The sequence below is a fragment of the Vombatus ursinus genome, unplaced genomic scaffold (assembly GCF_900497805.2).
Source record: "Vombatus ursinus unplaced genomic scaffold, bare-nosed wombat genome assembly UNPS02014809.1, whole genome shotgun sequence".
NCBI lineage: Eukaryota > Metazoa > Chordata > Mammalia > Diprotodontia > Vombatidae > Vombatus > Vombatus ursinus.
Window position 1 is genome coordinate 3,203,206 of NW_020954587.1, and position 25,018 is coordinate 3,228,223.

The 25,018-nt window shown below is 35.9% G+C and overlaps 1 protein-coding gene across 1 annotated transcript in view; it reads left to right on the forward strand.

The window, feature by feature from the left end:
- SYTL5 (synaptotagmin like 5) overlaps positions 1-25,018 on the forward strand; it is a 153,164-nt gene that overhangs the window by 333 nt on the left and 127,813 nt on the right. Inside the window, exon 2 of the mRNA XM_027875540.1 lies at positions 17,976-18,466. Within this exon, the coding sequence (XP_027731341.1) occupies positions 18,348-18,466 (119 nt within the window). The 5' untranslated portion in view covers positions 17,976-18,347. The remainder of the gene's footprint in view (positions 1-17,975; positions 18,467-25,018) is intronic.

A 25,018-nucleotide genomic window follows, 5' to 3' on the forward strand; every position in this document is an offset into this window, starting at 1 on the left:
CCTTTCTCTTTCTTTCTTCCTTTCTCTTTCTCTCTTTCTTCTTGTTTTCTTTCTCTCTTCCTTTCTTTTTCTTTCTCTACCTTCCTTGCTTCTTTTCTTTTCTTTCTGAATTCCTTAAAAGAAATAGTCTAACTATTGAAATAGTGCTAAGTGATGGCTAAGAGACGGTGACATTGAGTTTATTTAGAGCATCAAATTACCTGATTTGCTATCATGTAGATTTTGTCTGGTGGGTGTCAAATGGTCATATAGGTAATGAGGTGAGTGGATTCACTGAGTGGACACTGACTCCTAAATGTACATCCTAGGCACATGGGACGAGGAAGTTCAAACATGAAGGACTTCTCCTTCTGTCACTGACAAATTTTCCTCTTACTCAGTACCTCTTTGATTTAATCACACAATTCAACTATTTGATTCACAATCATGGGGTCTTTTATACCCCATTAAGTCTCTTTCATACTTGTAGAGTCATTCATTGGGAAGATTGTTAAAATTCAGAGCCCTAGAATAATTCTAAGATGAATATGAAAATTTCAACACAACAGGGAGTCCAGACTCAAAGATTACATGTGATTATACACTCTAAAGAAGCATCAATTTCTCTTACAGCGAGCTACATTCTGTTAATTCTTAATATCATATTTACTCCTTTGAAAGGAAAAAAAATCCCACCAATTTCCTAGTACATAGTTCCAAACTCACAGTTTGAAAGGAAAAGGATTGAGTATCTTTTCCTCAAAATATTTAAATGACTGAATGGAAACTAATACATTTCTATATGGAAATTCATTTTGCCCACCAAGGCATATTTCAAATACTATTATAACTGAATGTTCAGAAAAGTGAAGTCCCTCAAAATCACCTTATGTATTAGAAGAACAAAAATAACACACTGTATAGTAAATCGCTTAACCTCTCTATGCTTCACTTTTCTTGTTTTTAAATCAGAGTAATATTACCTGTGGCATTCATCTTACAATGTTATTATATTACCAAATGAGAAGGCATATAAAAACATTTTGTAAATTATAGTGATATGTAAAAGTCATTATTTTTATGTTTACATTTCTAAGAAGGCATGTGAATGCTTACTTTTTTGAAAGGTATGATGCTAGACTGTGGATACAAAGAAAAAACAAAATTCCTGCCTTCAAAGAACTTATGTTCTATTGGAGATAAGGTAAAGAAGCTTGAGAATATGCCATAGGGATATTATATTCAGTACTTCTTATTTATTCTATTAAAATTGTACACAAAGTCAAATGATCTTAAGCAGTAGGTAATAATTCTTTTTTCAGTACTTGAAGATTCAGTGATTTCATTGGTTTTCATTTATGTCCTACCACTAATGCATGATCTTGTGAGCTATTATGCCCCCCTCCCCTCCAAAAAATCATAACATGGTTGCCATCCTCTTGGTAAGTAATTAGCCTCTCTAGACTTAAGGCAGACTGGTTCTCATATGACATTCAGTATATTATTAGGTCCACCTTAGTAAGACCCCTCTGAATTTATGTTCTATTGACTTTGTTTTGGGCTTTTTGTATTTAGAAACTGAGATACAAATTGAATTTACAAAAAGAAGTAGCCTCTGTCATTTCAAACTATTATAGTATCTACACAATTCCTTGCTTAAGTGAAAGGCAATATTTTTTAAAAGGTTTGATTAATACATGTATGCATAAAGAATCTACTTGAAATTAGTAATTTGGGAATTGGGCAGTTAGGTGGTACAGTGAATAGGAGACCAGCCTTAGAGTTCAAATCTGGCCTCAGATACTTACTAGCTATGTGACCCTGGGCAAGTCACTTAACCCTGTTTGTCTCAATCTCCTCATCTATAAAATGAGCTGGATAAGGAAATGGCAAACCACTCTAGTATCTTTGTCAAGAAAACCCCAAATGGGATCATAAAGGGTCAACCACGACTGATCAACCAAGTAACAACAACAGTATTTGGAAATTATTTGGTAATGAGACCCTCAGTACTTTAGAAAGTACAAGGTATGACACTTGATATAGTGATACAACTCAAAACCCACTCACACCTTCTGATTCTGTGCAATTATAACCCAAGAACTTCCATACATCTTCCTAGAGGGAACAATTTTTCAGAGGCAAATTTAGATAAAGCAAAGGAAAGTTTCCTGACAATTAGAGCTTCCTTTAAATGGACTGGCCAAGTTCAGGGAGCACTGTGCTGGAGTTAGTTCTAACTGGCTCAAAGAGGTGGTTTAATTTTCAGTGTGAGCATTTTCACCTTGGAAATTGGCAAATGTTGCAAATCATGTGTTTGCCAATTTCCAAAGTGAAAATGCTCATACTGAAAATTAAACCGTCTCTTAAGAAAGTGATAGAATGTTAATAATCCATTTAAAAATTTTTAAATGTATTGTGGGCGTATATGCATTTTTTTTTTCCTGGAGAGCCATTTGCTGAACATTTACCAGCACACCTTTGAGTCTGCCATACTTGAGGTCTTCAGACTTTCTCAGTGACCATTTCATGAGAATATTATAGAGAAGATCCTTATTCAGGTGTGTGCTGAATCATATGACCTCTGATGTGCTGTCCAACTTTAAGATTCTATGATTCTTTGACAATGTGTAAGCACTTGCACATACATACATTCACATTCATACTCACATTCACACACAATCTATAAATACTGGTCTCCTTGTGAATAGACTTTTGACAGAATCACAGAGATCATCTCCCTGAAATTCTGAAAAACAGTCACCAAATTTTCATGTCTTCATTTAGTCCTGGCCATGTCCTATCAGAATCAAAATGAAGATGAGAAGGGCCTGAGGAGAAGTAATGTTGGGTAAATAATTTTCTTTTGGGACCTCTGCCCTCCATAATTCTGTACATAGTACTCTTCATATTTACCTAACATTCTCTGCTAGTCTTGTTTTATGGGCTGTTCAACCATTCATTTATTCAGTTTTGATGAAGCTTCCTGATTCCTTAAAGACTAAAATTAGTCACAACATTTTCTGCCTTTTCATGATCTGGACACATATTTAGGATATTTGTTGAAATCAGTTTTATAACTGTTTCCATGAATTTGGAAGAAAAAGAAAAATGTAACATTAGCAAGTTTCAGGGACCAGATGTGAAATGAACAGTTGACAATTTTTTTTTCAACATGAGTTCTGTTTTCCTACTCCATAATTGCATCTTTCTATGTTTTTCTGGTATATATTCATAATTAACAAATAATCCATAGCATATATCTAGGAGGAAGTGTAACATTGAGGACAGTGTGCTGGTCTTGAAGTCAAGGCAAGTCATGGTGTTGAATACTGCTACCTTTGTGATGTTGGCAGGTCACATATTCTCCTAGCTTGAGTTTCCTCGTTTGTAAAATGGGAACAATAATAGCATCTATCTCCCAGAATTGTTGGGAGATTTTTTTTTAAATATGTGAGGCATTTTCTAAGACTTAGAGCACTACATAAATGCCTGCAAGAATGATAATAACTGTTATTATGATTATCTTTCTCATGAGGTTCAGATGGAATCAGTCTGAGAAATTATTATTCTACTATTGTTCTTATATATTTAATGTCCTGTGAACTACTGTGCAAGTGTATAAAATGACCACTTGACCTCTGGATCGAAGCTCAAATCTTCAGTCTCCATTCTTCTTTGGTGTACATGAACAATTTTATATTTATTGTTCAAATGACATTTTATATCTTTGGAAAGTTTCCACAAAATGAAGTAGCTGTTTAATGTTTTTTCCAGTGGAACCATATAACTTGATGCCATTATTCATGTTAGGTAATTAATAAGAAGTTTTTGTATGACTTCTTTATCTTGAGAGCCATACTCAGGAGAGAATTTGGAACACAAAGTTTTAAAAATGAATATTAAAAATGGTTTTTTATATATAATGAGGGAAAAATAAAATACAAAATAAATTTTAAACAGAAAAAAAAGAAAGAAAGTCATATTTAGTTCTGGTCAAAAGTGATGATAAGGGATTTAATGCTAGGAGGAACCATAGTGAGTTTAAACTTTCTCCTTAGCAGATGCCATGTATTCAATCAATTTTGATATTGTTGTATTAGTGGCATCTTTTAAATAAAGAAACGTTTTCCACATGGACATCAAATACTTCTTACTGTGTCTGGAAATATTTTGTACATTTGTAGTACCTGTCTCAGGGCAGTTAGGTGGCACAGAGGATAGAGTGCTGGGCCGGGAGTCAGAAATACTCATCTTCCTGAGTTCAAATCCAGCCTTAGATACTTAGTAACTGTATGACCCTGGGCAAGTCACTTAATCCTGTTTGCTTTAATTTTTTCATCTGTAAAATGAACTAGAAAAGGAAATAGGAAACCACTCCAGTATCTTTGCCAAGAAAACCCCAAAGGAGGTCATAAAGGTAGGGCATGACTGAAAACAACTGAAAAGCAACAAAGTACCTGTCTCAAGCTGTGAGTATGGAATTGAGTAAAAAAGACTGCAAAAATCAATAAAGGTAGTGTAAATGCGGTGGCCCTTTCAGATATTAAAAAAAATCATTGAATCAATAATGAGTTCATTTTTTATATTCATGGAACTTGGGTATGCTTTTTTCACCCCTCAGCCAATGTATTGTTTTGTTCTGTTAATGGATTTTTTTCATCAAAATGCTTTGTATAAAGTATATAAACATACAATGAGCCTATATTTGTAGGAGTCACTGCTATTCTCATCTTTTATAATATGTTCTGCCTTCTTTTAAGAAAGATTTTATTAGACTTGCTTCATAGAGGCACCTGATAAAATGTTTTGCACTGCTGCCAAACCTAAAGTAATTGATTATGGTTCTCATCAGGACTTACTGTTTCTAGTTTTTCACAGAAAGTAGAGTTTTAGCCACTTCCCTTGACATTATCATTCTGTTATTCATTTACATTAACGTATGTAAGGTTTCTGTTTTGTTTTTGATCCAACTTATGCTTTAATCATGTTAGACTTCTTTTAACAGCAAAATGAGTAGGTATGTTTAATTTCCTGCATCTTCCTTCTTTCTCTTCCTCTCTTTTCTCCTTTCCTCCCTCCTTCTTTCTCTCTGTCTTTCTCTCTATTCCCTGCCCTGCCTTCCTCCTTCCCATCTTCTCCATTTCTCCTCTAATTTATTTACTTCTCAATCCTTTATATCATAGTTCTTGATTAATGTTAAATTGTTTATTTTGTTCTTTGCATTGCTTTGACTTCTTATAGTATTTTAACTTTTTGACTTTCATTTTCAATTGTTGATTAAAAGTAACAAGAATTTCTGATACACTTTTGTGTTCCAGATTCCATCCCACATTTCATTTTTGGCAAATATGATATTCAATTAGGAAATCTGGCAATATGGTATTCAAGTTTCCTATTCCATATACCAGTTAGATATTAATGTAATTTTCCAATATCTTCCCACAAATCTTTAATAGTTCTTTTTATTGTTTGTTTGTTAAAAGCTGTTTATTTTATTGAATAACCAGTTATAAATTTACACCAGGGCAGTGACTCATTGGAATAAACATAGAATTAATACCACCATAGTATGCTTCAGCTACTTGTCTGTCTTGATACAGAGTATTGGGAAAAGAGAGTCGGGGTAGAGCACTGAACACAGCTTGAATTTTTCTAAAGGGGCTAGTTTAAGAAAAACACCCTAGTCTCTATCTACTCTTCTTACTGAGATGGGGAACCTGTGGCCTTGAGGCTACATGTGGCCCTCTAGGTCCTCAAGTGTGGCCTTTTGACTTAATCCAAACTTCACAGAATAAAAGAATTTGTTGTGTAAAACTTGGACTCAGTCAAAAGGCTGCACCCAAAGACCTAGAGGTCCATACGTGGCCTTGAGACTGCAAGTTCCCCACCCCTTAAGTTTCCATTCTGTTATGTATGAATATGGGGGCTCTGTGGTTTCCATCTAGGAACCTACCCATTTAAGATAATACAGACTGGGGCAGGCAGAAAGTAGTAGATAACCATGATCAAAAACAGGTTTGGATAAGGAGGAAGTTACATGGATGGAGGAATAACATCGCAATTAAAGTCTAGATAAGTTGAAAAAGAGGGTAGGAGGGCCTTATGGCATCGACGTTCTACAATAGTCAACAGGGAGAAAGGATCTAAGGCGGAATCCTCAAGGCACACATTTCAAGAATTCCCAGCATGATGATATTAACACTGTGTCTACCACTGCCTTGTTTTCTGCCCTAGAGAATTCCTTGCATCCTGAGTCTGGCTCCCCTGTTGGAGCTCTGTTATCTGTAGCTATCCCCAAATTCAGTCAGAGGGTGCTCTCTAGTGTGAACTACAACATCCAATCTTATTATACAAGAGGAAGCTTTTCTTTTAGCATCAAGATGATATGTTTCAGCACTGGTGAGCTCAAACATCCTTTTCTGGATGCCCTTCTCCCTAGCATGTTTCAATGTAAATATTCAGCCACGTTGAGATGAGGCTTCAGGTAGTGCTGATATCTCCCTATAACTGGGAGTGGTTTTTCCGGGTGCATGAATCTGAATAGTTGTCATTGTTTTATTTGATTGGCTTTTTTCAGTTGACCTTTAATTTTTAATTCATATTCTTTTTTTTTTCATATGGCCATTTTTCTTTTCTTTTCTTTTTGTTTTGTTTTGTTTTGCTAGGCAATGGGGTTAAGTGACTGGCCCAGGGTCACATAGCTAGTAAGTGTCAAGTGTCTGAGGCTGAATTTGAACTCAGGTCCTCTTGACTCCAGGGCTGGCGCTCTAGCTACTGTGCCACCTAGCCGCCCCCCTTTAGCCTTCCCCCTTATGTTCTGCTACACTAATAAAGTAATTAATAGTTTCAACTAATTTTAGTTGAATCTCCAGGGTTCTTTAGGTAGAACATTATATGATCTGCAAAAAGTTATATTTTTCCCATCTTTGTCCATGCACATTCCCTCAATACCTATAATGTTTTACCACAGAAGCTGGCAACATTGTACAAGTAATAGTAGTTCCACATTTGAACTAAAACACCTCCATTTACCAAAACAAAAGAGTGTAATTTTTCAGCTGTGTCACACATAGTTTCTGTATATGTGGGAAAAGTTAAAGTTTGGGCCTTTATTCAGTATATTAGGGAAGAGATATTGAAATACACATTAAAAATGTTTTTTTTGCTAACTGAAAACAGTTCAACAACTTGAGGGGAAAGGGTTCATGGATATGCTTACTTTCAGACTTCAATAGATCTGTGATCTTATCATTGTGGGGAGTTTTTACAAAAATAGACATCTCAGCGCATCTATGCCTTTTCATTCAGCATTGTGCAACTCCTGTCCATGTAAATTCTCAACAGATGGTCTACTCACTGTTCTGTTGACCTTCCTCTAGATCTAGTGACATTTTGTGGTTACTAATGAAACAGAGAAGGTGCTTATCAATTATGCTTCACTCTTTTATGGTATCTTTAAAATTATGAATATAAAAAACAAGGATAATATGGAAAGTATTACAGAAAGATAATTTTATATGAAACTGTAAACCTCTGGTACATAATTTTTTAATTGTATATAATCAGCCACTGCTGCTATCTGAAAGGTTTGGAAACTTAATGTAGAGAAGGAAAATGAAAGGGAAAAGTATTTACTCCTTCACTGGCCTTAATCTGCCTTTTGATTTCACTGGGCATAATTCTTTTTCCCAGACCTCATCTTTCTCTTCTCATTGGACCTACTTCTCAGTGGCTGCCCTCTCTCACTGGGCATCTTTGAAGAGAAAACAATGAGGGAAGAAAATATGACTCATATATACCCTTCTCCTCATCAGACCACCTGAGCTACCTGGTTTATGATTTTAGGCAGAAAGCAAGAAGGGAAACACAGCTTCAGTTTTAATTTTGCTTTTGAGAAATTAATCAGAAGTTATTCATAATTAAAAGGTTAAAATGTATTTATTACAGTATAGCTGAAAGCCCCAGAGCTAGGATTAAAAACAAAACAAAACAAAATTAGATATTTTAGACAATTTGGAGCTGTTTAACTCCTCTCTGTACCAAATTCCAACTATTCATTGCCCCTTTCCCCCATTGCAGTCCCCTGTTCACAATTAGGATTTTTAAAAGCTCCTATAACAGTTATGACTGGTTATAGTTTTACATATTTGAAAAATCAGGAATCAAGAACAGCTTTAAAAATAGACAAATTATGTAGGAAATGCATGCTACTGCAGGCAAAGGGGGTATGTGTGTGTTTATGCATGTATGTATGTATCTGTGTGTGTGTGTGTTAAATCTTTTCTTTCCTTTTGCTAGTCTCAGATCCAGTCTGCTCAAGGCCCTGTGTATGTCTTTCTTAACTGTCTATTATCCTTAAAGAGAGTAGAATTCTCAAAGGGCACTTGTCTCTTCTCCCTCAAATTGAAATATTAGCATTTAATCATTTTTTCTCTCCTTTCCAGTTGCTCAAATATGTTTACTTTCTTAGGTTTCTCTGTACTCTTGTATTTGCATTTCAAAGTTTGTTCTTAGCTCTTGTCATTTCATCAAAAATATTTGAAAGTCTTCTATAACATTAAAGTGTGTTTTTCCCTGTGGGAAAATATGCAGTTTTGCAAGGTAAGTTATTCTTGGTTGATCTTTCACCTTTTAGAATATCATATTCTAAGTTTTCTTCTACTTTATAATTGTTGCTAAGTCTTACGTGATTCTGACTGTAGCTCTTTGGTACTTGAATTCTTTCTTTCTGACTGTACATTTTTTTCTTTGACCTGGAAGCTCTGAATTTTGGTTATGGCATTTCTGGAGTTTTCTTTTGTGTATTTTTTAGTGGATTCTTTCTATTTTGATTTTGCCCTCTGGTTTATCAGATAGATCTGATAAATTTTCATTCCTCATTTCTTGAAATATAGTATCTAGTTCGTTGTGGGTTTTTTTACATAGTTTCCATAGAGTTTGATAATTCTTAAATTATTTCTCTTATATCTGTTCTTCAGGTCAGTTGTTTTTCACAGTAGATACTTTACATTTTCTGTTTTGGATTTTGTTCTAATATTTCTTGTTGTCTCATCAAGTCATTGATTTATCATTGTTTTGTTCTGATTTTTATAGAGTCCAATACTTAAGTAAGTTTTCCATTTTCTGCTCGAAACTGTTTATTCTCCTATGAATTCTTTCCTCCTGAGCTATAATTTCATTTGTAATTTAATTTTATTGCTTGCTTAATTTCTTCCAAGTATTTTTATTATCCTTGTGACCAAGCTATCTTTTTTTTTCTCTGAGGCTGTTTGTAGGTAGGTGTATGGTTACTCTCTTCTTCTGGTTTTGTCTCTTGGAAATCTAGGAATCCATTATATTTCTTCACAATATTTAATGTCTTATTCTAGTCACACTCCTGTTTCATTTGCTGATTTGGGACTTTGTGCAAGTTCCAGGTGCTGCCCCATATTGTACTCTTTATATAGGATAGTCAAAGTCTGGTTCTGACCTCAATTTCCTAGGTTTCTGCTGCTGGATTTCACTTCCCATGTGTGTTTATTCTGAGTGCTGGTAGGTTCCAGGGTTCTCTTGGTCATCTGGGTTTAGAGAGGTGTGATTTCTAGGGCTTTCTGGAGCATCTCAGGCCAGTGTATTGTGAGCTTTTCTTCCTCTTTGGTCTTCCCAATTGGTGAGCTGCTGATTCCTAACCCCATGTCTGTAGTCAGAGAATTCAGAGCACAATATGTTTCCAAGCACCCTCAAGCTTCTTCATCCAAGCACTCTGGTTTTCCTGCTCCTGGGGAAAGAGCATTGTCATTTCAGGTTCCCCTGGAGCATCTCTGGTCCAAGCTGGCAGGCTTCTTTGTCTGTGCTTGTGGTAGCCTTCCTAGAGATACTCCTTTCCCACTGTCCACAGGCTTCTATCTTTTTGTACAATACTACACCAAATAAAGGTGTCTTTTTTGCACCCCCTGGACTTAGCAGAGTGTGTGGCACATTGTTGGTGTTTAATTAATATTTATTGGATTGAATTGGAAATTCAGACAAAATTCTGTTCTTTGTCTCCCCCTGTCTTAGCCTCCTTTGCCTCTTTCTTCCCTCTCTGTTTCTGTCTCTTTTTCTCTCTGTCTCTCTGTTTCTGTCAGTCTGTCTCTCTTCCTGTCTCTGTCTCTGTCTCTCTCTCTCTCTGTCTCCCTCTTGCTTCTTCTCTCTCCCTCCCTCTCGTTGTCTCTCTCCACTTCTCTTTCTCTTTTGTTTCCTTCTAGCTTCCCAGGCACAATAATGAACCACCTGATCCTTCAAACTTCCTCTAAATTTACATCCAATTAAACAAAAATGTAAACTAACCAAACCTCTGTTAAGCCTTTAGTTGGGAAACAATTATTAAGCACCTATGATGTGCCAGGCACTGGGCTCAGTTTGGGGGATACAAAGAAAGGCAAAAGACAATCCCTACACTCACGAAGTTCACAGCCTAATGGGGGATATTACACACAAACAACTACATACAAACAAGATACACACACATATAAATATAAATATATGATAGATTGGAAATTATCAATTGGTGGAAGACACTTGGATTAAGGAGGATCAGGTTGAATTTTGAAGAAAGCCAGGGAGTGGAGATGCAGAATTGTGTATTTAACATAAGCCCTCTAAGCCAGAAGGAAGCTTGGACAAAATCACAGTATCAGTTTTCTGAAAAGGGATAGTTAGCAATGAGCAGTTCACTTCATACCTCTCCTCACACCCAAGGCACCAGCATCATGGAGCTATGAACTCTATCAATTCCTCTTGTAGTCTCCTGTTGTTTTCATCCAACTCAAACCTTCCATATTCTCTCTCAAATCTCTTTTGATTCTGAAAACTTACAAACACTTCAAATAAGAGAAACATAAGAAAAGTAGATAAGTACCATTTTGGGGGAAAAAAGACTAATAAAAACATTGGTTTTCATTTTTATGGACTATTGTTTTTAAAAAGAGAAATACTACAAAAAAGGAGCGCCAGGGGGCAAAAAAATAACCAAAGGACCTAAAAAATAAATTAGAATATAAAGAATCAGAAGAAGGAAAGGGGGAATGCAGATGCAGCAGATAGGTCAAAAAAAACTGAAAAAAAAAGACCAGCAAATTTGGCAATTAGATTGTTTGTAACTTTTTAGAAAGTGGTTTCAATAGTGTTGAAACAGCAAGCCAGATTTTGAAGTGTTGAGATGTGAGAGGAGAGGAGGTGGAGGCAGAAAGTATAGACAGCTCTTTCTAAGAGTTTGAATGAGGACAAGAATAGAAATATAAGTCAGCAGCTTGAGGGAATGGTAGGATCTAGTGAAGGGTTTTTTTTTTTGTTTTTTAAGATTTTTGCCTTTTTCCTGCTTACTCTTTCCTCTCTAGGATTTTGTGACACTGCTCTCAGGAGAAATGTTCTCCTGCCAATCTATCCATTTATTCTCAGTCTCGTTTATTCGTTGTCCAGATCACAGACCCACTAAAGTGAATATTCTTCAGGACTATGTCCCGTGTGTCCTACTGTTCTCTTTCTACACTCTCCCTCTTGGTGACCTCATTGGCTCCTATGGATTTATTTAGCATATTTATTCGGACGACTTCCCAAAACACTATTATCTATCCCCCCAGCTTTGATCCTATATCATTTATTGCCTATGAACATTTCCAACTTGATGTCCTATATCTCAAACTCAACATGTCCCAAACAGAACTCATTATTTTGTCCTCCTAAACCCACCCCTCTTCTAAACTTTTCCTATTTCTGTCAAAAGTACCACCATTCTTCCAGTGTCCCAGGTTTGCAACCTTAGCATTATCCTTGACTACTTAGGTTCGTTCACCCCACATATCCATTCTTTAGCCAAATTTTGCTGTTTTCATCTCCACAACATCCAATTTCTTCTCTCTGCTTACATAGCTACAGCCTTATTTCCAGTTTTTTCATATCTTGCCAAAATTATTGCTACAACTTTGTAATTGGTCTCCCTTGGTTCTGCTTGAGTTCTCTTCCCACTCCAATCCTTTCTCTATGCTGCTGCCAAAGTGATTTTCCTTAAGTACAGATCTGACCATATCCTGCCCCTTCCAATAAACTCCAGAGACTTCTTATTCCCTTTAGGATCAAATGTACCATTCACACCTTATTCCAATTTATTTTAACAAGCTCACTACTTCCCCTCCCACCCTGTAATCCAGCCAGACTGGCTTTCTTTCTGTTCTTTAACCTGTCTGCATGTCTTTGCACTCACTGGTTCCCATACCTGGAATGTTCTCTCTCCTTACCTCCACCTCATGAGATCCCAACATTGTCAACTCAAAGCCTTTTCTTTTGGGGGGGGGGGCGGGGTTGGGCAATTGGGGTTAAGTGACTTGCCCAGAGTCACACAGCTAGTGAGTGTTATGTGTCTGAGGCCAAATTTGAACTCAGGTCCTCCTGAATCCAGGGCTGGTGCTCTATCTACTGTGCCACCTAGCTGCCCCTCAAAGCCTTTTCTGATGCTCCTATTTGTACTGTCTTTTAGTTAACTACTTTGGATTCAATTGTGTTTATTCTCTTTATATTCTGTGTATTTTGATATGTATACTTGATATATATATGCATATACTGATATATGTATACATTGTATACTGATATGTAGATGGATATGTGTGTGTGTGTGTGTGTGAGTATATATATATATACTGTATATTTTGATATGGATACTTCTTGTTTCTCTGATAGATATATGTGTACATATATACACACATACATATGTACACACTCATATTTCTTTCTTATACTCTTGTATAAGGACCTTAAAAGTAGGGATTATTTCATTTATTGCATCTGTTTTCTCAGAGCTTAGCATAGTACTCTAGCACATAGCAGGTGCTCAATAAATATTTATTGATTTATTGACTGACCGTGTTAAGGGCATGTTGGTGGAAATGGTGGTATTTGAAAGGTATTGCTGAACATTCCATGATTACCAATATGTGAGGATAGTTCTTTTCAAAGGAGTTTAATAAAGACTGAGCCTCATGATAAAAAGCAACTTTTATCACATGACACTGCTTCCATTTGACATTCTTTCCTTCATGAATTGGTATTTCTAAGAGTGAGAAATAGAAAAAGGGGGGGAAAGGAGTATCAGGTAAAATCCATAAACTTAATAACATAGAAAAGGGATAAAGAAGGGAATTTAATTTTGGTTCTCCAGAAGCTGTGCCCTCAGGGAAATTAAAGAAGGAACAAGTAAGTGTATAACACATGAACTAGAGAATAGAATTCAGAATAGATTAGGAAGGAAGAGAAATTGGAGGACAAAACAATAGAACATTTCTTGGAAAATGAACAGAAATGTTTCTTAAACTAAAACTTGGGAAGAAAGGGAGTAAGGGAAGAATGTGAATTTCATGCTCATCTGGGAGAGAAAAGAGAAGTATTAAAAGAAGCATCAAGTACATGACGAGAAAGAGAATCAACTGTTAAAATAAAGTCAAAGAATTGTCAGGTAAATGGAAATAGGTAAAGAGCCTTAGGGAATAAACTAACATCAAAGCAGTATAATGCTTACCTAAGAGTAAAGGGAATAAAGCTAAATAATAAAATAAAATAATAAAAGTTACTTTTGAAAGCTAAATAAAAATAAGCAAATGTAGAAAAACACACACTTAACAAATCAGATGGAAATATAAATGAAAATTTAAAACATAATAAAATAAAAGAAAGCAGCAGACTATTATGAAAATAAAATAATAATAATGATTAACAGCAAAATTAATAATTATAATCCAATAATTTTCCACATAGAAGAAACACAACTAAAATATAAAGACACATATGGAATGAAATGAGAGAGGGAACAAAATTTAATATGCATCAGGTGATTCATCAAAAGTAGAGTTCCAGTCATGCCATCAGACAAAGGAAAAATAAATATTAACAGTATCAAGACAAGTAAACTCCATTATGCTTAAAGATGCCACAGACAATGAAAAAATATCTATTTTAAATGTGTGTGCACAAAATAACATATCAGTTGACTCCATAAAGTAAAAATGAACTGAATTGAAATAATGTTAATGATAATGCAATAATTATAGGAGATATTAATATTCATATCAGTTGACTCCATAAAGTAAAAATGAACTGAATTGAAATAATGTTAATGATAATGCAATAATTATAAGAGATATTAATATTCCTTTATCAGATTTGAACAAATCTAAGAGAAAGATGAAAAGGGAAATATAAAGCTGAACAAAGAGTAGGGCAGTGAGATCCAAAAGACTTATACCATCTTCTGAATGGGAACATTTAAAATATGCATATTTTAGCTCTACATGGAATATGTATGAAAATAGGCTATGTGCTATAGCACAGAGAAATTGTAAATACATTTAAAATAGCAAAAATATTAAACACGTTTTTAATAGTTCAAGGTGAGGGTGGAGTGGTGGTAGAGGCTGGACCTGTGATTTCACTGGACCTCCCAATAAACTCCCTTTACCAGTGCAAATTGGAACCTCTTTTGTAACTTAGTCTTAGAGAATTGGCATAGAGATTTACAAATTATAGCTTGACAAAAGTAGTAATTAAGACAAGTGACACAATGGAAAATATAGCTCTAAATGGAGATTTAATAAAGATATATTGAATACTGAATAAATGAAAGAAAAATTCTAAAAGCAATAAATTTGTTTTTCAAGAATTATAATGGTTTACAGATCTAGAAGTACAGAATTACCATTCCTCCTAAACAAATTAAAAATAAAATAACAAGGAAAACACTCCACCAAATTATATTTGTTAAATAAATAAGAACTTAATAATTAAACCAGGGAGAGATAAAGTAATGAAAGCGCATATACCAATATCACTCCTGAATATTGATGCAAATTTTTAAACAAAATCCTAGCAATATATAGAAATGGATAGGAAAGTAGGCAAGCATACTAATTAATATTACTGTTTCTGCAGCTGTGAACTGCTTCAACCTTTCTGGGAAGAAATTTTGAGTTTTGCTAAGAAAGTGATTAATATGTCTGTATTTCTTGACCTAGAGCTCTTACTGCTAAACATACACTCCAGTGAGGTAAAAGACAGAAAGAAAGTTCTCATTATATACCAAAATGTTAATAGCAGAACTTGCTGAGTTAGCAAAAACTGGAAATTAGGTACCCATCAATTAGGAAATGACTAAACAAATTGAGACACATAAATGTAATAGAATATTAAGTAGTGTGCTGTAAGAAATGATGAATATGAAAAATGATGCAGAGTGAAGAAAGAGGAACCAGGAAAACAATTATATATGAAGATTACAACAATGTAAAGGTCAAGAACAAAAAAAGAATACTGAATACTATAATTATAATTACCATGCTTGGCCTCATAGAAGAGATGAGAAAATGTATCTTTTTCCTTTCATTGCTGAGGTGGGGAATGAAGGGTGTGGAATATAGTATATAATGTCAGATTTTTTTTTCCTGGACTTCTTTTTTGTTTTTAAATCTTTGCTACTATGAAGGACTTTCTGGGTTGAGGAGGTGAAGTGAAAAAATTGGAAATAAATGTAATGAATAGCAAAAGGCATAAGTAATTTTTTTAAAGAAAAGAATGTTATTGCTAAAAAATTTGGAATTTTTAATTTTATTAATTCAAAGTCTTTTGTAGCATACATAAAACACTGGAAAGGAAATTGCCATTTTTTGACTGATTCCTTTTAAAGATGAATTAATTAGTTGGTTTTCATTGATAGAAGTCATAGAGCCAACTAATAACTTTTTTTCTAGGACCAGCAGATGTCAAAACTGGTCCCAAGAAGAGAGGTATTAAAAAAAATCCTTCAGATATATGTACTCAAAATAACTCAATATGAGTGATGGACAAAATTAATTAGAGATTGTAACACATGGAGTAAATTTGGCTTCATAATTCTCAGTGATACTTGTCTTCTCAACTAAATGATAAGATTCTTCAGGCCAGTGACCATATTTTACACTTCTCCTGTGATGCTTAGTATTTTACAGAGTAGACATTCACTTAGAATATTTTAATTTGTATTTCAATGATTTGTGCACCAGTCTGTCCCATATTAGACGGTAAATACTTTAAGAGCAGTGATTGTATTTTTTTATCTTTTTTTTTTTCCTATCCCCAGAGTCTAACATAGTGCATTACATTTAGCAGATGCCTAATAAATCTTTGTCAGACTGTGGTTAAATGAAGTGAGCTGACACTATCATCATTATAGTTTTGTTTTGTTTTGTTTTGTTTTGTAGATCATATAATTTTAATTACCTGTGTTTTTGTTTGCTAGACTGCCAGTTGTTGTACTGTAACAAGGGCAGCAGCACCAGTAACAGTAATAGTAGTACTAGGGGCAATAGCCTCCAGCAAAGTAGATAGTGTCACAGGCCCTACTAGAGTAGTTATGGGCAGAGTACACAACAACAACAGCTCAGGCCCCCCAAAGTAGGCTGCAGTACAGGCCCATAGAATACCTTTGGATATCGTTTCTGTTCTTTATAAGAAGGATCCTTCTATTTTGATGAAAGGACGAGGGAATGAGAACTGTTATGCTACGAAGATGACACCAGTGGTCACTATCTTGACCATCCAGGGGTGACAGGGAGGGTCGTTGTAGATGCAGTGATACAGACCAAACAGAGCTTGAATTAACACCCCCCAAAGTTGTTGTTGTTCAGTCATTTCAGTTGTGTCTGATTCTTCGTGACCCTGTTTGGGGTTTTCTTAACAAAGATACTGGAGTGGTTTGCCATTTCCTCCTCCAGCTCATTTTACAGGCGGGAAAACTGAGGCCAACAGGATTAAGTGACTTGCCCAGGGTTACTCAGCTAGTAAGTGTCAAGGCCAGATTTGAACTCAGGAATAGGAGTCTTCCTGATTCCAGGCCTGGCACTCTATCCACTGTGCCACCTAGCTGCCCCCAATCCCCCACCCCCAAATAGATTGACCTTAAAACCCAGATGTGGATACTTCAGGGAAAGGAAGATATAAGGAGAATTAAAGGAACAACCTAATGAACTTGAGACTTCTCAGATCATCACTACTTCCCAACAAGTTGCCCCCCGCCCCAGAACTTCCATGAGGACTGTTTTTTGCCTAGGGATCACTGAACACAGGGAGCAGATAGAAGGAAACTGGGCTTACTTGACCCTCTGCTTAGTAAAGTAGAGTAAAACTCCACTCAGTAAAATAAAACTTGGAACTATCAGACTCTTGAGTTGTCTGCTTTGACTACAGGGAACCCCCATCCTGGGGCAATCCTTCATCACTCTGCTGCTGGCATTTTCTTGTGGCTAGATCTGGATCCTGTCTGTCTGTGTAGCCCCTCTCTCTTTTATGTCTCTCTTAACATCTCCCTCATTACCTATTCTATATTGATTGTTAGCATCAATTTAAGAGGCTGATGTTTTCTTGATCTTGTCTTCACCTTCTGGGAGTATATTCAATTTATAGTCTGTGGTCCTCCTTATTTTATCCTCTTAAAATCATAATCCTTTCTTATGCTAAACAAAATATCCTTGTTCAAACAGAGATATTTGCACAGATTAACTATATAAATTTTTATTTTATCCCTTTGCTATAAGAATACTCCATGAAAAATCAGATTATTTGTGAATGTAATATTTCTTCAGAGTTGAGATCTAACAAACACAATCCTGTGTGTTGTCCCTACCTGTGTGAGTGTTGTCTTTCCATTACGTGATTTCCAAAGCTATATCTCTATTCTCAACCTTTTTCTAGAGCTCTAAACCCTTTTGACCGACAGATTCAAAGATCTTGTTCCTGATCCAGACACACCACTGTTTCAAAAATTAGGTGTTTTATGACACTAATACGGTTTTGATAACTAAACCATAGAGATCAAAAGCAGAAAGAAAACTATAGACCAGTTTCCTTAATAGTGATGCAAACATTTTAAACAAAAACTGGATGTTTTTATATGGTGCCCTAAATAAATGTTTAAGTCATTTCCGCCATTTTCTTTCTCTTCCCCACTCCCTTTTCAGTTCTTCTAGGATTTGGACACAACCACTCAAATTCTGTGTATCTGTGCTCAGAGATTTAAGTTGGACCTCAATGTTGGAATTTAGCTAAGAAGTGTGGCAAAGACTTTGTGGATCTCCAATTAAGAAAAAAATGAGTTTCTCAGCAAGTAATCTTCATGGAGGTCCTTTTTCTCCCCTTCGTCTCCTGAGAAAACATGTAATCACCCTTGGGAATGTCTGCACAGACTTCATGAAGAATACCATGCGATGCTAGTTGACTCAGTAGATTCTCTTCATCAATGTGATTTTTTAAAAAAGTCCTTCAGAGTTACAGAAGTCATTTCATCTTGAGCCTATCCAGCCACTTGCTTCAGGGGTTACTGCAGAAATACCATGTCTAAGAACACAGAGATTATCAATCTATCATTTTTATTGGAGCATGAGAAGGAAATGATCCTGGGAGTCTTAAAGAGAGATGAATACTTGAAGAAGGTTGAAGATAAGAGAATAAGGTAATCTTCTTTGGTTGATTTTTCTGGATTAACATTTCTCTTCACATTCCTGTAGTTTTCTAGATCGAGTTTCTAGAAGATAATTCGAGTAGATTGTAGGTTATTGTCCAGGGTGATCTCTAATGTACCTTCTAACTCCAAGAGCCTATAAGTCTATGGAGTTATTGGCATTAATGGGTGTGCAGTGTTAATCAGGAAAGATTTGAAAGCAATTTTGACATTTCCTTATTTAACCTTCTGGGAGAAGTAACTTTATGAGAGGCAGTTAGCATGGTACAGTGGATGGAAAACTGGACTTGAGATAGTCCTAGCTCTGGGACTTACCACCTGTGTGACCTTGGGCAAATGTGTGTTTGTATAATGTGTGTTTAGCTGCCCTTGCCTCAGGAAGAAGAGCATCTGAAGAATTATTTAATCCAAGGGTTGTTAACCTGGGGGCCATGAACTTGTTTTAAAAAAATCTTTGGCAACTGTATTTCAATATACTTGGTTTCCTTTATAATCTTGTGTATTTTATTTTGTGTATTTAAAAGCATTGTTCTTAGAAGGGAACCGTAGGCTTCACCAGACTGCCATAAAGGGTCTGTGGCACAAAAAAAATGTAAAAGCAAAAGTAAAAACAAAACAAAAAAAAGCAACAACTGAAAAAACCCCTAATTTAATCTTTTTATTTATTTGATTGATTTACTCAAAATCTTTAATTATTCATTAGAATTCAATTACCTGGAACCTTAGTTAGTTAGGATGACTAGAATGCTTGGGAGTCATCATTTCAGACTTCTTAATTACTGAGAAGGGCAGCTAGGTGGTGCCATCATGCATTGGGCCTGGAGTCAGGAAGATTCATCTTCTTGAGTTTAAGTCTGGCTTCAGATAGGTGTGGCACCCTGGGCAAGTCACTTAAGTCTATTTGCTTCAGTTTCGTCACCTGTAAAATGAGCTGGAGATGGAAACAGCAAACCACTCCAGCCTCTTTGCCAAGAGAACCCCAAATAGAGTCATGAAGAATCAGATATGACTGAACAATAACAATTAACTGAGATCTCAGGTAACTGAATTCTGATGATTTGAAGCTTTACCATAGACAAATGGTATCTGGTGATATAGTGGATAGAGTGATTAGTCTGGAGTCAGGAAGACTTGAGTTCAAACTTGGCCTCACATTTATTAGCAGTGTGACCCTGGGCAAGTCACTTAACCTCTTTTTTCCTCGGTTTTCTCAACTGTAAAATGGGAACAATAATAACCCCTACCTTGCAGTGTTGTTGTAAAGATCAAATGGGATATTTATCAAGTGTTTAGTACAGTGCCTTACACACAGTAAGCACTATATAAATGCTAATTCCCCTCTGCCCTCCATAGTAAGGGCTTATACAGTAAGCCCTTAACAAAATTTTGTAGAAGATGAAATTTCTTTTATGTGCCCAGCTATTTTCTTCTTCCAAGAAACAATGGCCCCCTCCCACCTTTTAGTACCCACTCATGGGCTGTCCCCCTCAGCAATATGTGCTATCCCCTAAATCCCTAACCCTTCTCTGTTATTACTCTTTACCTGTGTTGTGCCACATATCTACCCAGTCCTCCTTAGAAAACAACCTTAAAAAGTAATTCACACCAAGGTGAATAGTAGCAACTAAATGAATATTTTAGTTTTAACAGGATACTGACTTCATCCTTAGAAGGAATATTTCTTAGTTTCAACAGGGAGGGAATTAGGAGCTGGAATGTGAAAATATCCACCTTGTTCAAGAAATCATTGGTGAATCCATTTGGCTAATTTCATGTCAAGGAAAAAGGAATTACAGGTTTAAGATCTGAATCCAGGAAACAGGCAGAAACTGACAATGCCCTCACAAAGCATTGTGGACTAAAATGGATTCTGTATACTTGATTGCCTCTTCGTACCCACCTGAAAGAATACTGATTCTGTTCAAGACAAAATCACAATCAAAAGCTGCTATTAATCATCTTTGGAGAAAAAATGCTACAAACTTATCATAAGGTTATTTTCATGTGCTGTGAAAAACTTGGCTCCTAACCTATGAACATACACTTGAATTTTCTTTACTAATGCTAATTCCACAGCTAAAAGATCTGGATTTTTCCAAGACATTCAATCAGCACTGAAATAACAAAAGCTCTGATAGAGGTTGTGGCTGAGTTTCTCTTTGACTAGAATACAGATGATGGTGAATGTAGTCAATGTGTTTGGAGAGAACAGAAACAATCTTTTCAGTTTTTAAATCTAATCACAAAAAAGTAGCTGAATTTCCTGATATCCTGCAAAATATGTTTAATGTTTTTTGGAAGAAAGATGTTAACCTATTAATAAACTCCTGAGATAAATGTAAAACCATTTCTTTTAAGAAAGAGCAATTTGTAGAGAAAGAATAATAAATGCAATATTGTATAGGATAGATTTTTCTCTCAGTCTTTAAAAGCTTAATCTATTATGGTTCCTTATCATTTTTCCTTACTTATAGTTCTTCTATTTCACTAGCATTCTCTATAGGAGGAATGCAACCTATATGATGAAGATTACATACAATTCTTAGGAGTAAAATGATTGATTTCCCATTTATTCCCAATTTCTTTGTGATAGCAGGTGATGGGAAGTTATATATCCTTTCTCTGTAAGCATCCAACTCCACAATCATCTCATCCCCTTCAGCTAATGACCTCACCTTCTACATCACTGAGAAAAGCAAAGGTATCAACATTAGCTCCTTCATCTCCCCTCTCCCACATCTCAAACCATTTATTTCCCTCTTCTTCATGGTTAAACTCCAAAGTAGAGTAGTCTACACTCCCTATTCCATATTCCCTACTGCACATTCATTTCTCAGCAGCCCTCAATCTGGTTTTAAATCACATAATTCTATTGAAACCATTTTCTCTGAAATTACTACTGAATCATGTTACCTCCTGATTGCCATATTCAATACTGTTCTTGTGGAGAAGATGGAGGGAGATGAATTAGGTCATAATACAACCAGATAGTGTCAGCACCAATTAGATGTCCAGACTCAAAGAGTTAATGGTTTGATGTCAATGTGGCAGAAAGTCCCTAGTGGAGTAACTTGGGGATCTGTGTTAGGCACAGTGCTGTTTTTTTACCAGTGTATTTCTTAGTTATGTATTTTTACCATTGACTTAGAAAAGAGCATAGATACTCATCCATACCGCAAAGCTGAGAGGGATAACTAACATACTGGACAACAGAGCCAGAATCCAAAAGACTCTTGATAGACTGGAGCCTACCAATAGGCTAGATTTAATAAGATGAAATCCTACAGGTATAAAGATAAAGTCTTGCCCTTAGGTATAAAAAAATCAACTTCTCCAGTAGAAGATGGGAGAGACATGGATAAAAGACAGTTTTTCTGAAAAAGACCCTGGGTTTTAAAAGATTTTAAGCTGGATATGAGTCAGCATTGTGCTGTAACAACCAAAGAAGATAATATATTTTTTAATTTTTTAAAAATTTTTATTTTCAGTCCCAAATTTTCTCCCTCCCCCCTCCCCCCCATTGAGAAGGTAAGAAATATGATACTCATTATATATATTGTTGTTGAGTTGTTTCCATCATGTCTGACTCTTTGTGACCCCATTTTGGGTTTTTTTTTTGGTAATGATACTGGAGTAGTTTGCCATTTCCTTCTCTAACTCATTTTACTAATGAGAATCTGGGGCAAACAGGGTTAAGTGACTTGCTCAAGGTCACACGGCTAGTAAATGTCTGAAGCTGTATTTGAACTCAGGAAGATAAATCTTCCTGATTCCAAGCCCAGTGCTCTATCCACTGCCCTGCCTAGCTGCCCCTCATCATACATATGAAGTTATGCAAAACATTTTCTGATTTGTCATGTTGCAAAAAAAAAAAAAAGGAAAACAATGATGAAGGTAGTACAATCTTGAGTTGCATTAAGAGGGACATAGCTTCTAGGAATAGGGAAGTATTTTACCATCATTGGACCTTATCTGGAACATTGTGTTCATGGTTTAAGAAGGACATTGATGAATAGTGGCCAGAGGTGGGTAACCAGAGTGGTAAAGGGCCTTGAATCCATATCACATGAGTATTGGTTGAAGTAACTGGACCAGATTAGGCTGGAGAAGAGAAGCCTTGGGGGCATGTGATAGGTGTCTGGCTATTCAAAGGATTGTCACATGGAGGACAACTCAGAATCATTCTATTTAGCCCCAGAGGGCAGAACCAGGAACAAATAGGAGAAGATCCAAAAAAGCAAATTGTAATATGAAGTCAGGAAAAGCTTCCTAATAATTTGAGCTGTCCAATGGTAGGATGGGCTGCCTTGAAAGGCAGTGGATTGTCCTTCCCTGCAGGTCTTCAAGCATAGCTGAATGACCGCTAGTTAAGTATATTAGTAGGGATTTCTTTCGTTTATCGGCTGGACTGGCTGGATGCTGAAGTTCCTTCCCGATCTCAAATTCAGTGATTGTGTGATTCTGGAATCTTCTCAGTTCTAATTCTTCATCTTTTAGGGGGTTTTTGACACCGTTAATGATCTGTTCTTGACATTCTTTTCTCCTTTGTCATCAATGAGAACTTTTTGTTTCTTCTGATTTTCTTCCTACCTCAATGAAAATACGTTCCTTAATCTTCATCCTGCATTCTTATCCCTTCTCCCATCTACTAAATATGGGCATCCCCAATGCTCTGCCACAGAATCCCAGAATTTCAGAGTTGGAAGGGACCTTGTTGCCACATAGTCTAACCTATACCTAAGCAAGAGTTCTTTTTTACATACTTGGTATGTGGTCATCTAACCTTTGTTTGAACACGGGTAGTTGGTAGAGGGCAAGGCACATGACTTCCAGAGGCAGCCCTTGCTACTTTTGGAGAATGAATTTTTTAGAAGTTTTTCTTTACATATAGCCTAATTTGCCTTCTTGTAATTTTTATCCATTGTCTTAAATTCTGCCCTATGGGGCCAAATAGAAAAATCTAACCTCTCTAATGCCTGACAGTCTTTCAAATACTAGAAGATAGATATCATGCCCTTCCTGAATATCTTCTTTCAGTTAAACCCATCACCATTTCCTTCAACCAGTTTTCATAGGACATGAATTCAAGGTGCTCCACCACTATGGTTTTGCTCCTCTAAATGCTTTCTAGTTTATCAAGGCTCTTTCTAAACTCTGGTGCTCAGAACCAAACATAATTCTTCAACTGTGGTCTGACTAGTGTAGTTTACAGAAAGCCTATCACCTCTGCCTTCCTGGATCCCATGCTTCTTTAATTAAGGCCATGATTGCATTAGCATTTTTGGCTTACACATCACATTGGCTCTTAGATTACACTGGAGACTCTTACGGAGCTTACAATCCACTGAATCCCTTAGATCTTTTCATACAGACTGTCATATTTGAGAAGTTAAATTTGTGAACCCAACTGTATGTCTTTACATTTGTCCTTTTCAATTTTTCATATATTTATATTTGGTCTCTTGTTCTGTTTAAGGTCTTTTTAGATTCTGACTGTCATTAAATGTGTTAGCAATTCCTAGTATCCTGCTTTGTGTCATCTGAAAATTTAATAAAAATAATATTTAGGTCTTCATTCACATCATTAATCAGTTGGAGACCTACTATGCTCTTTCATTGTCAACTAGGGCAATGTTCAGAGGCCTCTACTCTTTGATTCCCTTAGCTCTGAAGTTTGCTGACTAGTGCAGTGGAAATGCTAAATCAAACCTATACTCAGCAATGCATACAATCACTCATTATTAATTAACAGTGTGCAATTATTTTTTTATTTGTGTGCAGTTATTTTTTAAATAATACAATCATCTGCCTCTCTAGGAACAGACTATCCACTTGATTCCTAAAAGTCCCAGTAGGTCTTGAACCAGTGCTCACAACAAGGTTCTTTTTCTTTTCTGTTTAAAAAAATATTTATTTAATTAGTTTTAGTTTTCAACATTCACTTTTATAAGATTTTGGGTTCCAAATTTTTTTCTTCCTCCCCCCTCCCCAAGTTGGCAAGCAATCTGATACAGGCTATACATGTACAATCATATTAAACATATTTCCACATTAGTTATGTTGTGAAAGAAGAATAAGAACAAAAGGGAAAAACCATGAGAAAGAAAAAAAAGAGAATAGTATGCTTCGATCTTCATTCAGACTCCATAGTTATTTCTCTGGGTGTGGATAGCATCATGAGTGTTTCGAAATTGTCTTAGATGATTGTATTGCTGAGAAGAGCTAAGTCATTCATAGTTGATCATTGTACTATGTTGCTGTTACTGTGAACAGTGTTCTCCTGGTTCTGTTCACTTCATTCAGCATCAGTTCCTGTAAGTCTTTCCAGGTTTTTCTGAAATCTGACTGCTCATCTTTTCTTATAGAACAATGGTATTCCATCACATTCATATACCACAATTTGTTCAGCCATTCCCCAGTTGAAGGTCATCCCCTCAATTTCCAATTCTTTGCCACCACAAAAAGAGATGCTAAAATATTTTTATACATGTGGGTCAACAAGACCTAATCAAAGATTAAGTGCCTCCCTCCAAAGTGCTATTC